Source organism: Pelodiscus sinensis, chromosome 3 (genome assembly GCF_052426305.1).
Source record: "Pelodiscus sinensis isolate ZL-2025 chromosome 3, ASM5242630v1, whole genome shotgun sequence".
NCBI lineage: Eukaryota > Metazoa > Chordata > Testudines > Trionychidae > Pelodiscus > Pelodiscus sinensis.
Window position 1 is genome coordinate 44,894,835 of NC_143054.1, and position 14,035 is coordinate 44,908,869.

General features: G+C 36.9%; 1 protein-coding gene across 2 annotated transcripts in view; it reads left to right on the forward strand.

Annotated features, from left to right (window-relative positions):
• SACK1B (scaffolding CK1 anchoring protein B) overlaps positions 1-13,729 on the forward strand; it is a 60,519-nt gene extending 46,790 nt beyond the window's left edge. For both annotated transcript variants that reach the window (XM_075923631.2, XM_089777086.1), the window contains 3 exons: positions 1,723-1,887; positions 7,579-7,703; positions 11,142-13,729. In XM_075923631.2, coding sequence (XP_075779746.1) covers positions 1,723-1,887; positions 7,579-7,703; positions 11,142-13,557 — 2,706 coding nt within the window. In that variant the 3' untranslated portion in view covers positions 13,558-13,729. The remainder of the gene's footprint in view (positions 1-1,722; positions 1,888-7,578; positions 7,704-11,141) is intronic.
• The last annotated feature ends 306 nt before the right edge of the window (positions 13,730-14,035 follow it).

Below are 14,035 nucleotides of genomic sequence, written 5' to 3' on the forward strand. Positions count from 1 at the left end.
CTAATGCCTCAACTAGTCACTTCCTCCTCACCCGCTTGCTGCTTCTGTCAGAGGCAGCAAGTGGGGGTGGGGGAAGCAGGAGCCGGTGCTGGGAGGAGCTGGGTTAAAAGCCGGTTCCCCTCAGTACTATCTCTGTGGGGGACAGGGGAGGCAGGGGATTAGCTGATTCCTGGCTCACGCCCAATCCCAATTGCTATGCCTCTACTTTTAAAAAGTATTAGGAGCTTGCCTCCCAGGGGAGAGGTCTGGGGTGCAGGAGTTTGGGTTGTGACCTAGAGTAGGAGGGCATTGTGATCTGGGGCAGGGGATTGGGGTTCTATATCTGGGAGGATGTATGGGTGCAGGAAGCGGGCAGAGGGTATGATGAGTGGGGGGCAGAGGTTTGGGAAAGGGAAGAGCTGGGGTGCCAGAGGCAGATTCTGGCCAGGAGACTTACCAGCCAGCTTCCCACCCGGACTATTTGTTGTTTTTTAAGTTTCTTTCAAAAAGATCATAGAATCATAGAATACTAGGACTGGAAGAGACCTCGAGAGGTCATCGAGTCCAGTCCCCTGCCCTCATGGCAGGACCAAATACTGTCTAGACCATCCCTGATAGACATTTATCTAACCTACTCTTAAATAACTCCAGAGATGGAGATTCCACAACAGCCTTGAGCAATTTATTCCAGTGTTTGACTACCCTGACAGTTAGGAACTTTTTCCTAATGTCCAACCTAAAACTTCCTTGCTGCAGTTTAAGCCCATTGCTTCTTGTTCTATCCCCAGAGGCCAAGATAAACAAGTTTTCTCCCTCCTCCTTATGACACCCGTTTAGATATCTGTAAACTGCTATCATGTCTCCCGTCAATCTCCTCTTTTCTAAACTAAACAAACCCAATTCCTTCAATCTTCCCTTATAGGTCATGTTCTCTAGACCTTTAATCATTCTTGTTGCTCTTCTCTGGACCCTCTCCAATTTTTCCACATCTTTCTTGAAATGCGGTGCCCAGAACTGGTCACAATACTCCAACTGAGGCCTAACCAGCGCAAAGTAGAGCAAAGATAGGTATTTTATTTTCTTATTCAGATGTATCTGTTTGTTTTTGGTAAGCTAAGCCTAACAAGGGTCTCTATTCAGCATTTCTTTCTCAATTCTTACTGAACCAAACCCTGACTGACTTATGTGGATGTTTCATCTGCTAAAAGTGCTGGATAGGCCCATCTGATGAAAGCTGGAATTGTTCTTTTTGCCTCCCACACTTCTGGGTGGGGGCATATGTCCTATATCAGGTGGTCAAAAATGAAAACAGTATTTCAAATGAAGACTGAGAGCCTTGTACAGTAACAATGCCTACTTCTCTCTTTCTATAGCCAAACTACAGTAATGGTTTCACTGTTCTTTGTTTTGGTATGTTTTTCTGGACAACCATTGGATCAGATTTTGGCAAACTTTGATATATGTAAACGTGTCATACAAGTGGTACTCGGCTAATAAAACATAAGCATGTAAACCACTAGTGTACTTTCTTAAAATATAAGATCAAATTGTCTTAAAACGATTCCATGTTAACTATCTTAGATGGGGAAAAATGTACACCTTTTTGCCATTTAAAGAATACTGATTCATTATATACTGTACACTATGCAAAATATTATGTATTTTGAGCTTAGAAATACATGCATTTTGATCTTATACACTTACAAAATTACTATAGTAGTTTCTCCTTTTTATTTTAAACAGGTCATTGCCATAGTTATGGATATGTTTACAGATGTTGATATCTTCAGAGAAATTGTAGAGGCATCTACCAGAGGGATTGCTGTGTATATTCTGCTTGATGAGTTCAACTTCAGTCACTTTCTTAAAATGACAGAAAAACAGGGAGTTCAAGTTCAGAGATTAAGGGTAAGGCTCATGTTTTACAGTAAAATTCATATTTTCTACAATACCTAACTCTTATGTAGTACTCTTCAACGATAGTTTTTTTTTTTTTTTAGAAAGGAAAGGAAACAGCTAATAATGATTTATTTTATGTAATAAAATATGTAATTTATTTTATGAATAATGCTATTCTTTTTTGAATATTATAGGTTGGGAGGACTTAATCTGTTTTTTTGTGTTTGTTTGTAAATTAGCCTGCAAAATATAAGCATAAAGAAAATACAAATTGCTGACAAAACCAAAATATTGGCCTTCCTTTTTTTAAAGAAACAAACAGTTATTTCCTTTCATTGGATTTTATTTTAAAATTATGCCAAAAGACACTGGATTCCGTTTTGTCAGTGTTTTCCTATAAACTGCTTTACCGTATATTTGTCCTTGTGAATATTCAGTATGATTATATTCACTTTTATTTATGAAATATTTGTCTTTCTACATTAAGAAACATATGTAGAGGGATAGAATCTAAATATTTTAGCTGCCATATGAGGAGATATTAATAAGATTCAGACTTTTCAGCTTGGAAAAGAGATGACTGAGGAGGGGTACGATAGGGTCTATAAAATTATGACTGGTGTGGAGAAAGTAAATAAGGAAGTGTTATTTACTCCTTCTCATAAAATAAGAACTAGGGGTCACCAAATGAAATTAATAGGCAGCAAAACAAACAAATGAAAGGAAATATTTTTTTACACAGTGGACAGTCAACCTGTGGAACTCCTCGCTAGAGGATTCTATGAAGACCAAGACTTTTAAACAGAATTTTAAAAAGATTTAGATAGATTTATGCAGAATAGGTCCATCAATGGCTATCGAGGAACAGAGATAAGGTATCTCTAGTCCCTGTCTGCCAGAAGCTGGGAATGGACAACAGGGGATGGATGTGTTCTGTTCACACTAGTGTGGACCCTTCAGCTGATGAGGGCTATCTATCTAATGAAAACTGTCGAGGCAAATTATTTAAAAAACTTACTAGAATCAAGTGTAGCCTTCTTTTTTTCCTGAGTGATTGACAGGTAATAAGTAAGTAATAAGATGAATAATAAAAATTGAACCAGAATATCCAAGAATAAAGCACTTAATATTACTGTACTGCATCTCTGGAATCTGTCTCCTTTTAAATTTAAGTACATAGTTCTTATTATAAAATAATAAATAAATTAAACAGCTTGAACATGTTTTATAATTCCTGAGAAGTGATTCAACTTGTTCAGCTGATGTCAGACCATCATGCTTTATTAGATAAAAGGTGGGGTATGTGATAGACTTCGTAGTTTGCAAACACTTGTATTTACTTCTCATGTAAGAAATAAGAAACAGACTTGCTGCTGCTTGTTGAGAAAACAAATTTGCCAGGGAATATTTATCTCCTGATACACCCTTTATGTTTTCACTGAAATGGAAGGATGAGAAAATGATGACATTTCTGTTATACTGCATGATAAAGAATTATGTTTATTTCCTTTAAGCAAAATCTGTCCTCAGATGCCCACAATGAAAGTTGCATATGTGAACTTGAGAGCTGAATCTGATCCACTATATTTTGTCAATGCTATATTTCAATAGATGCTTTGCTGTGCTTGTAAAATATAGTATTACTTTTGCCATCAGATAGGAGCACACAGATCTCCTTAATTTCACTGGGGATTACATCTGTTTACAAACTAAGAAGTAAGGATCTGATCTATTGTCCCATGAAGTCATTAAGAATCTCTCCATTCATTTTAAAGGACATTAGACCAGGCCATAATAGCAGAACAGAAACTAATTCAAAAGCCATTGCACAGATCACATACCTTGATATTACAGAAGGTCCACAATAATATGATTAATAATAAAAAATGTTTGAAATGCAGATTTTTTCTTTTAAAAAAATTATTTAGGTAAAATATTAAACATACATTTTATAATTTGTAAACACCTTGGGAGCAAATAAAGTATGATGAAAATAGACCCCACAAATATAATCTACTGAAATGAAACATTTTTTGGAAAAATTCTTTTCATTATATTTTTCTATCACCTTGGAGACTTGCTGCTGATAAAAATAGGATGTCAAACTATTCACTTAGATAGGTGAGCACACATTCCATTGAATTTAGAGTTATTCAGTCATATTTAAGAACTGAAGTTATAATTTATTTTCTTATTTATTAGCATTTATAATATAGTATTATTCAAAATGCCTTCAGGTCCTAGAGAAATATAAGAAGACAATTTTTGGCCAGAAAAATCATAGTCTAATAAAGATTAAAATTACCAGGTGATGTTTGGGAAAGGATACACTGAATAGTCGAACTGGTCAGGGTAATGACTGGCATTAATCTTTACAGTTCCATTATTTCATTAATTTTGTTTTTTCAGTAAGGAGGAAACAATCAGTACAAAGTAATGAATGGAGGGGATGAGATAATAGAACTAAGGGTATAAGGAAAATACACTGTCAATTCACTGTTACTAAATAAACTCACTTAGAGTGTTTTCCTGCCTGACAGAAAAAAAAAGTTCAAGTTCCCAAACCTTTGCTTCTTTTCTACAGGTCCAAGTCTTCTTTTTAGCCCCACTAAGTTGTCTTGAGTGAAAAAGCATGATAGTATGACAATATTATTTAGTACTTCAAGCTCTTTGTAGCTTCAAAACTTCTCCCATTGACAAGTAGAAGTTGATACCATAAAAGATATTACTTCACCAACCTTGTCTGTCTAATGTCCTCACACCAACATGGTTATAATAACTCTGCTGACAGTAAACATTTAATACAGTAAAAGAAAAAAACACCGTGAGAAGGAAAAAGCACTTTTGAAAGTGTCCTATACCTTAGCTCAGTGCTGCTTGTTATGAAACAATTAGTGTACAGGTTGAACCTCCGAAATCTCAGATTCTTTGTTGTCCAGCAAAATCTGTGGTCCAGTGGCATGGGTGAGCACCATCCCCAGGGATCCCTGGCCAGATGGGGCAGCAGCAGGGCAGCCAGCAGCAGAAGCGGGGCTTAATTAATGTTAAGGATTGTGAGGATTAATTAATGTTAATAAAGATCTTTGAAGATGAAAGTGCTATGCAGGTGCTCATTACAGAATGACAATTACTATACTAGATTTCTAGCCGTTCTTTCAGTGGGCAGATAAATGCACATACACAGCAAGCTGTCACCATGCCTTAGTAGGTCATAGCTAAGAGTAATAGTTTCAAGACAAATCGCTGGGAAATGAGGCAGATCCACCCCACACCAGTTGTTATTCTTCCATAAATATACCAAATCAATAACAAAAAGTAAACTTTTGTCTCAGCACACTGATTAACAATAAGTCCGAAATGTGGTCTCCTTAGACATCACAACAATTGTTTGAGCCCCCAACCACTAGACTTAATGATGAGTTGTTTTTAAAGCCAATTTAATCAAAGGGTTCTTTTAATCCAAAGAGATCATCTATTTAACCAGTTCAATATATAATTCAGATCCTGCCAGTCCTTTCGTTTTCAGGTTTTTTGAAGGGAAGAGAAGAAGCAGAGAGTTATAATGGTCAAGGAAAACAATTAAATACACTCATTGCAAAGTTATTGAATCATGTTTGTACCTGGGATGGAATAAACCATTATCTTGCTAAGTCTTGGGTAACTTCCAGGCGATTAGAAGGTCCTCAGACCATTGGTTGAAATGTTTCTGTTAGTGTAAGTCCATAGTCCAAAAATCAGAGCAGGAAAGTGACAAAATGGAGATGGTTTCAGGGTTTTTATACCTTCTTCCATGTAGAGAAGGTATAAACACTGTTCTCAGTGTTTGTGAGAAACTATAGGCATAAAATGGAGTACAGGGTCACATGCCCATGCATTATTTGATGGTTCATTGGAGCAACTATTACCCATTCTTTGACTAAAATATTGCTATGAAGGCTCTTTGTGCAGAAACAGGCTTCTTCCATCATGTATTGTGCAAGCTAAGTGACTTTTTTATGGACCATCAACTTGATTAGTCCATTCACAATGTGCTGCCTAGACCAGATGCAAACTACCATGTGGATGTATTCCCATGAGCACATACATTTGAAATACAGGTATATAGTCAGTATTCATAACTTCAGACACAAAAATGCTATATGCATATAAAACGGAATACTCATATTTGATAGATTGTAACTTCTTATATCTTACCTGACATACTTTGTATAAGATTTGTTGCAATTGTGCATAGCTATATTTTAATAATGCAGTATCACACAAGCTAATGAGCCACAGTGTGGAATAACTTGCCAGCAGCAGCAATTGGTAATTTAGCATACCTTTGTCCATTAGCAGTTGTCTCTAATTTTGATTGTGGGTAGCAGTTGCCTCTAGTTTTGATTGTAGAGTCTCTATCTCTGGAGATATTTAAGAGCAGGTTAGATAGACATCTACCAGGGATGGTCTAGACGGTACTGGGTCCTGCCATGAGGGCAGGGGACTGGACTCAATGACCTCTCAAGGTCTCTTCCAGTTCTAGTGTTCTATGATTCTATGATTTCAGATGCTATTAGGTCAGGGGTATGCAATAAGCCGGTAACTGGTCGATGGTGCTTTACTTACCTGTGCATCTACAGGTATGTCCACTTGCAGCTCCCATTGGCTGCATATTGCCATTCCTGGCCAATGGTAGCTGCAACAAGTGGTGCGGCAATGGCAATCTACGACCAATAGGAGCTGCAAGAAGCCATAACTGCAGACATGCAGGTCAATAAAGCACCAGCGGCCCACCAGAGACTAACCCTGGCGAACTGTGTCTGGCCTGTGGGCCACTTATTGTACACCCCTGCATTAGGCTCCTTGAACTGTCTGATTTCTTGAGATAGTTTAAAAGAATAAAGAGTAAAAATACTCTAGGGTATTTTTCTAAAATTTTTAGTGAACTTCTGTTTTCCCAGAAATGTTCTTCAATGTATTAAAATAATCACACTTTACTGTAATTTGTATGATTTGGTAAATATATATTACCTAAAGGAACTCTTACAAGATACAAGATTTTGGCAAGTTTAAGATGTAGGAAATTGTAAATGTAGTGGCAGCTTAGGAGATGAATCCTGTAGTGTTTGTTTTTAAAGTGAAATGTTCTTCTCACTCTAGAATGTACAGGTAGTCCCCGAGTTACGAACGGGGATTTTCTTGCCCCGGAGGACTCATTTGCATAAGCCGGCCGGCACCATTTTTAAATGGAACGTGGAACGAGGTGTACAGATAGTGCGGAATGGCTTGCTAGTTCGAACTATCTAGCCCGTGCCGCGTGTAGCCGCGCGGCACGGGGTTCAAACAAGCCGGCATTTAAAAATGGCGCCGGCCGGCTTATGCAAATGAAGCCCGGGAAATTCAAATCCCGGGCTTCATTTGCAAGTGCGGTATGCCTACATTACCACCCTAGTTCGAACTAGGGTGGTAGTGTAGACAAACCCTCAGAGACATAAAAGTACAGTTAACCCTTTTAAAGTCTAGAAAGGGCTCCCAGGTGAGAAGTTAGGTCAGGACTTACTATCCATGATGCATGGGGTTTCCCTGTGCAGTAATCATCTTTTCTTCCTCCCCCCACCACTTTCCAGATACTTAAAATTGTAGTACCAGGCCTTAGAATCTTAAATATAGATTTCAAAAGTCATTTTGCTCATTTTAAAGTTCTTCTGTAATCTTTTTCAGAATATGAGGGTGCGGACAGTAAAAGGACAAGATTATTATTCCAAGACAGGGGCAAAATTCTATGGAAAAATGGAACAGAAATTTCTTCTGGTTGACTGTAAAAAAGTCATGTATGGTACTTACAGGTAAGTTCAATATACAAGGCTGCGAACAGAACGTTTTCTTGATGGTAATCAGAATATGTCTCTAAGTAATTTTGCTATTTCTGAACATTGTCAGTTTACTGTATGTTAACTTTGGTATTATTTATATTGCATATCATTTAATAAGTCTGACATAGAAGTTTTGTGGATAATTAACATAGTATAGGACCAAATTTTGACTCAATTTGGCTTTTGTTCAAAGAGATAAGTAAAAACGGAATGAGAAACTCAGTATTTTGCCATACCATTAAATTAATCTTAATATTCATGTTAGAAAATGCCACAAAGGTATATTTCATAAGCTCTGCTGTTAAACTTCTATCTGTAATAGTTCTCCAGATACATGCATCGTTAATTTATTCTTTCCTGTTTTGTGTTCTACACTGTGGTCCAAATTCAGAGATGATGATGTATAAGGTAAGGTAAATTGGACTCTGTTATACTTGGTTAGATTCCCTTAGACCAACTTATACCTACTTAACAATATAAAAATAAGTGAATATGTGCAAAGGAGCATAAATTGGCATAACTTACATAACGAGGAACTGGAAAAGGACTGTAAAAATAAGGTAAGATAAAAAGAGGATGGCTAACTTTGTCTTACATCTTATTGGACATTTTTATTTGCTTTTCTTGCAACATTTCTCTCTCTGAGCCTCTCAAATACAGTATGGGGCTAGAGCCTCAGCTGGTGACTGATAGAGTTCTACCTGTGTACACCAGCTGACAATCTGGTTTTCTATGCTTTGTAATACTCAGCTAATCAAATTCAAATGTGATGAGTAAAAGGTGGTGAGAGAAGTGACAGGTTCATAAGTGAATGGATATAAGAAGGTGCAGGGGGAATCTGACTGATCTGACATCTTTCGCAGATAATACCTTTCAGATGATAGTGTCTGTGTGTATGTGACTTTGAAAATTACTATGTTTCAAAGAAAAGCATTTTGGAAAATAGCAGTCTTCAAGACCTGGCACTTTGGGGCCTAAATCATCCATTTCTGCTGAAATTAAGCTTCCATTAAAAAAAATGTTGGTAACTATTGTGGCAACAAAGATTATTATGTTTGAATTTGTCTTCTAAAAATTAGTTAAAATTAAAGACTTTTTAAACCAAAAGTACAAAGTGCTCATTTATTAACTTCATTGAAAATGAATGAGAAATAGAACCTGTTTTATGTGGCTCACTAAGTTAACCTTTTAATGTAATTATATTATATTTTCATTTTCTTGTATCTTTCCTGAAAAATACAAAACTAATTGAACAAATAAGAGACTTTCAAATTAACTGAACAATCATGACAAACAGACACTAACATATTGCTTAATACCTTTATTTTAAGTTTTTGTTTATTATTTTAACACAAGGAAGACCAAACGTGGGATCATAAGATAAACATATATCTGTTACAAATGTAATCTACATAATATTGGTTTTAATAAAGACATCATGGTGTCACATTTTACTCCTGGGGAAATTCTGTGCCAAAAACGTAACAATTCTGCACTCAATATTTTAAAATTTAACAAGATTCTGTGTATTTTATTTGTCAAAATAACATATAATTACTCTGGCTTCAATTATTTCAATAGTGTATTTAAGTTACAATACAGGGAATAGACATTGGGAGTGGGGAGCATTGAAGGAAATCATTGAAGGAAATAATATGGCTAGGTTTGACCCTTTATTTATGGTTATTAGTCAAGAAATATACGCAGCCATATGCTCAATGTTACACAGGCAACTGAAGAGCAAGTGACAGCCAGGGAATCAAACTCATATATTGTATTGGCTACTTACCATCTCCAAAAAGGGTCAGTAGCAATCAGTTCAGGGAGCACATTTTGATAGGAATTTCTTTTTCAGTTCAAAAATGTACACTGGTTCTATTCATTAAAACTCCATAAGCATTTAAAAGGCCAATGCTGTTCTTTATACTACTCTGGTAGTGTAAAGGAGACTTAAAACTTTTGCACTTGGGAATTCCACAAAGACAGTGAGAACATTTCACTGAGCAGGCTAGCTACTCCATTGTCCTCTGTCTGACAGGACAGAGCCTGCCCACTCCTACCTCCTCAGAAACACACCAAAGCCCAGCCCCTCCATAATGAGCATGTTGCAAAGGTGAACAAGAAGGACAGTGTCTCTCATTCTCTCACACAATTCTCTCTCACATACGTAAAACTGCTCTATGCATCTTTCTAGCAGTGATTCATATCTCTACCAGCTGCTCCGGGAGCCTGCACCAACCTGTCTGCACTGTGGCTTCCCTTTGCTTCCTGTTAAAAGTTATATTAGTGTGGGGAAGTAAAGAAATCTGCCGGGTAATGAATTTTGCAGTGACATAGGATTCCATCTGGAGTAGCACTTTTTAATTCCATTGGCATTAATACAGCCACATGACACAATAGTTATAGTGGGAGGGAGTTGCATTTTTTGCAGATGCTGTTTGGCACATCCTTCTGTCATTTTGAACACACTACAGGAGAGCTAGATTTCCAATATCAAAATATTATGTGTGTTATGAAAAGATTTCATGACCCAAATCTTAGGGTTCACTGAAAGAGTTTACTTAACAATTACAGTGTTCATATTTTTGAGGATTAATTAGAGCTTCTCATCAGCAATAATTAGTTATTGGCAAGCTGGGGTGTGATTTACCTGATGCTAACTGTCTGCCTGTGTCCTGCTAAATCACATTCAAAGTTTAACTTGCTTTGATCTAGTCGTCTTTTAAAGTGGGCTACACTGATGTGCATTAAAAAACTTCTAATGTGTAGCAGCAGGGATAACAGTCCACAGCAGACTAGTTCAGAATATATTCACATCTGAGCTTGCAGCAAGCTAAATGTTTCTTTAAACAATCTCTTAGTTTATTCAAAACTATGGAAAGGCTTTTGCATATATACTCCTAATTTACTATTTTCATATCACAGCACAAATTACTTTTCTTGATTAAAAAGTGCATACAATTGTCTTAATTTTTGTATGTGACCAATGAATTTCAGGGCTAATTTTGCATCCCAAAATAATTGTACCTACAGTTTTACCTACGCTATTAATTGCTAGCGAAATTATTTGCACGCATACTCCTAACTATCCAACTCTTGCAATGAAACAATTTGAAATGCATAGTATTTGTAAGTACAATTAGATAGTTAGGTGCTTCATGCAGTTCCCGCTGAAATCAATGGTAAGTCTCTCACTGAAGTCAAATGGACTTGAGTCAGACTCTCCATACCTAAGTGCCATAAATTGTGCCCTCAGTTAATTGCAAGAATAAGTATTTATGCATGAGAAAATGTGCCTCCTAAATCAGAAATTGGGTGGAGACCTTCATAATAAGAGTGGGGGGGGGGGGGTATGAAGCATTTGTACAAAAGTTTTAGAGTATTGCTAATTGTGATTTGTTCTGCTTTCAGCTTTATGTGGTCATTTGAAAAAAACAATCTCAGCATGGTTCAAATTATCACAGGACAACTGGTTGAATCCTTTGATGAAGAGTTTAGGACACTGTATGCCCGTTCCTCTGTTCCTAGTTCATTTGCCCCAGAATTAATTAGGGTAAATAGTCACAGGAGCCTCTGGGAGAATGGTACATATCAGCATTCACAGTCTTCTTTGGCGTCAGTTTCTAGCCAACGAAATCTTTTTGGTAGACAAGACAAGATTCACAAACTAGATCCCATTTACTTGAAAAATAGAGGAAGATATGCAGTAAATGAAATAGATAAATATGGTTTGAGAAATCAAACCTACAACAAACTACCTTTTCATCCAGGTTTTAACAGGCAAAATAAAATTCAGCAGTATCAACCCAGTGACAAAAATGAGCACTGGAAAAGACATAGTTATGCTGGCGAAAACCCAGAAAGGACTCCTTACTTTTTGCTAAACAGAGCTGTTAATCGGGCTAATAATCCATCAAATACTTGGAAGATGCCATCGGATAGCATTAGTATTGTATCTTCATTAAAGGGAGGCTATACAAACAACTGCAATACACCCCAGCAAAGTTTTGCTGATCGGTTTACACAGCCAAAGATAAATATTGCAGAAAGAAATTCAATTGTGAGGAGGTCTTTTAATGGAACAGATAGTCATATCCGTCATCTCCAACAGAGGATGCCGACCCTTGAACACACTACAAAATCCTTTCTACGTAACTGGCGGATTGAGTCATACTTAAATGATCAATCGGATGCTGCTACAAATTGCAATGGATCAGCAATCAGTGACAGGTTTGAGGGCTATGACACCACTGAAAATATTAAAGCTCATGCCCTTTATTCTCATTCTCGCCTGAGGTCATCATTAGTGTTTAAGCCAACTTTGCCAGAACAGCAGGAAGTAAGCAGCTGTGCAAGTTCTTCAAATTCAACTATTGTTGGTTCAGAGGGAAGTGAAACACCTAAAGGAACACCCAATCACATCCCAGTGGTGAAAATTGTTATTGACAAAGAATCAACAGAGGTCAGCAATAATGTCCCACCAGACTCAGAGAAACTGGAAAAGCCTGGAATGCAGGTTGCAGAAAACAAAAAATCTAATTTATATCCAGTTGCCACAAGAGACTCATCTATCTACATAAACACAGCCTTCTTTGTAAAACGACAGGCAGAAAATGTTAAGAACCAGCAAAATGAAAATATACTAAAAAGGCGAAGTTTCCCTATATTTGACAACTCCAAGTCCACTTTGAATCATGATGTCAACAAAGAGACATCCAGCTATGTGTACAGCACATTGACTAGACATAGAATTAAGCGGCCAGAAAACCTAAAGCCCCCAGAGGATACAATAAAAATCCCTAAAAGCTTTCATAGTGTTACCAACCACTTAGAACATGAGGATACAAATCTCACAGGAGAATCAAATGGGCCCATTGCCACAAAGGAAAGCTCTGTAGCTGCTCTAGCTGAAGATAGCAGAGAGGAACCTAGCAAAGAATGTACTTCAAAAAAAGAAAATAAGAATTCTCCAAGTTTTCTGAAAAAAGGATCCCAGAAACTGAGGTCACTTCTGAATCTCATGCCAGAGAAGAAGGAAAACTTGTCAAAAAACAAAGCTCCTGCATTTTATAGACTGTGTAGCAGTTCTGACACCTTGATTTCGGAAGGGGAAGAGAACCAAAAGCCTAAAATATCTGAAACTAAGGATGATACTTCTCCAAGAAGAAAGAGGAACACATCGTCCAATTCACAAGGCAGCTTGCATAAAAGTAAAGAGGATGTCACTCTGAGCCCCCCAAAGTCTCCCAAGCCACCAAAGTCTCCCAAGCCACCAAAGTCTCCCAAGCCACCTAAGTCTCCCAAGCCACCTAAGTCTCCAAAACCAGCATTTGATGAAAGCAGTAATAAGTGTCAAACTTTATGCCCCAGAGAAACATTCTTAGAAACTATAGGAGATGCATCCACTCCAAGATTTAATACTGAACAGATCCAGTATCAAGAAGTGAAAGAAGCTATAATTAATGCTACTCATGAAACTGCACCTGTTTCTAGTTGTCCACAAAGAGCAAGCACAATGACATCCCAACCTGGAAACTCAAAGCACAAAGAGGAGTTCTTAAGATCTCATTTGAATGAAAGACGTGTTTATAGTCGCTTTGAACCATTCTTAAAAGTGGAAAGCTCTGGTGGTGAATCATCAAAAAATGCACTAAAGAACAGTATGCCTCTCCCAGAAACAAAAAGCAAAACCTTAGGGAATAACTATGCAAGGGGCAATCAGATGGTTCATTACAACTCAACCATATACCATCCATTACAGCCAAATGACAACAAGCTTCGAGGATTTATGCAAAAGTTTGGAAATTTACTATATAAAAATAAATAAAACCTATATTGTCTGAGGACTGTGTAAAAAAAAAAAATAGCAAAGAGAGCAAGGCTTAAATATTTAACTTGTTGGGCAGGCCTGTAAAATTTAGAAGGGTTTTTGCAGGGATTAAAACTTTGGAATTTATGTATATGCTTTTATGTAATAAACATAGAGTAGTTATACTTCAGTCATTACACGAGTTCTGTATCTAAAAGATGTATTATGTGAGATGTTTATAATGTTTATATGGTAAGATTAATTTGAGATACTTCCGTCATGCAGAAAGTATGTTATAAGTAAAAAGAGGGAGGATGCTTTTCAAAATAAAATTAATAATGTTTTAAAAATCTGTTTAAAAATAGACTAATACTGGGATAAGTGGTCTGCTTTGTGTTTTCAGCATTCATATACTCTTGAAAGTGATAAAAGCAAATGGTAATTTTTATATGTTATTTAGTCGTGTAAACTAATTTTTGAAAGTCTCTTACAGACT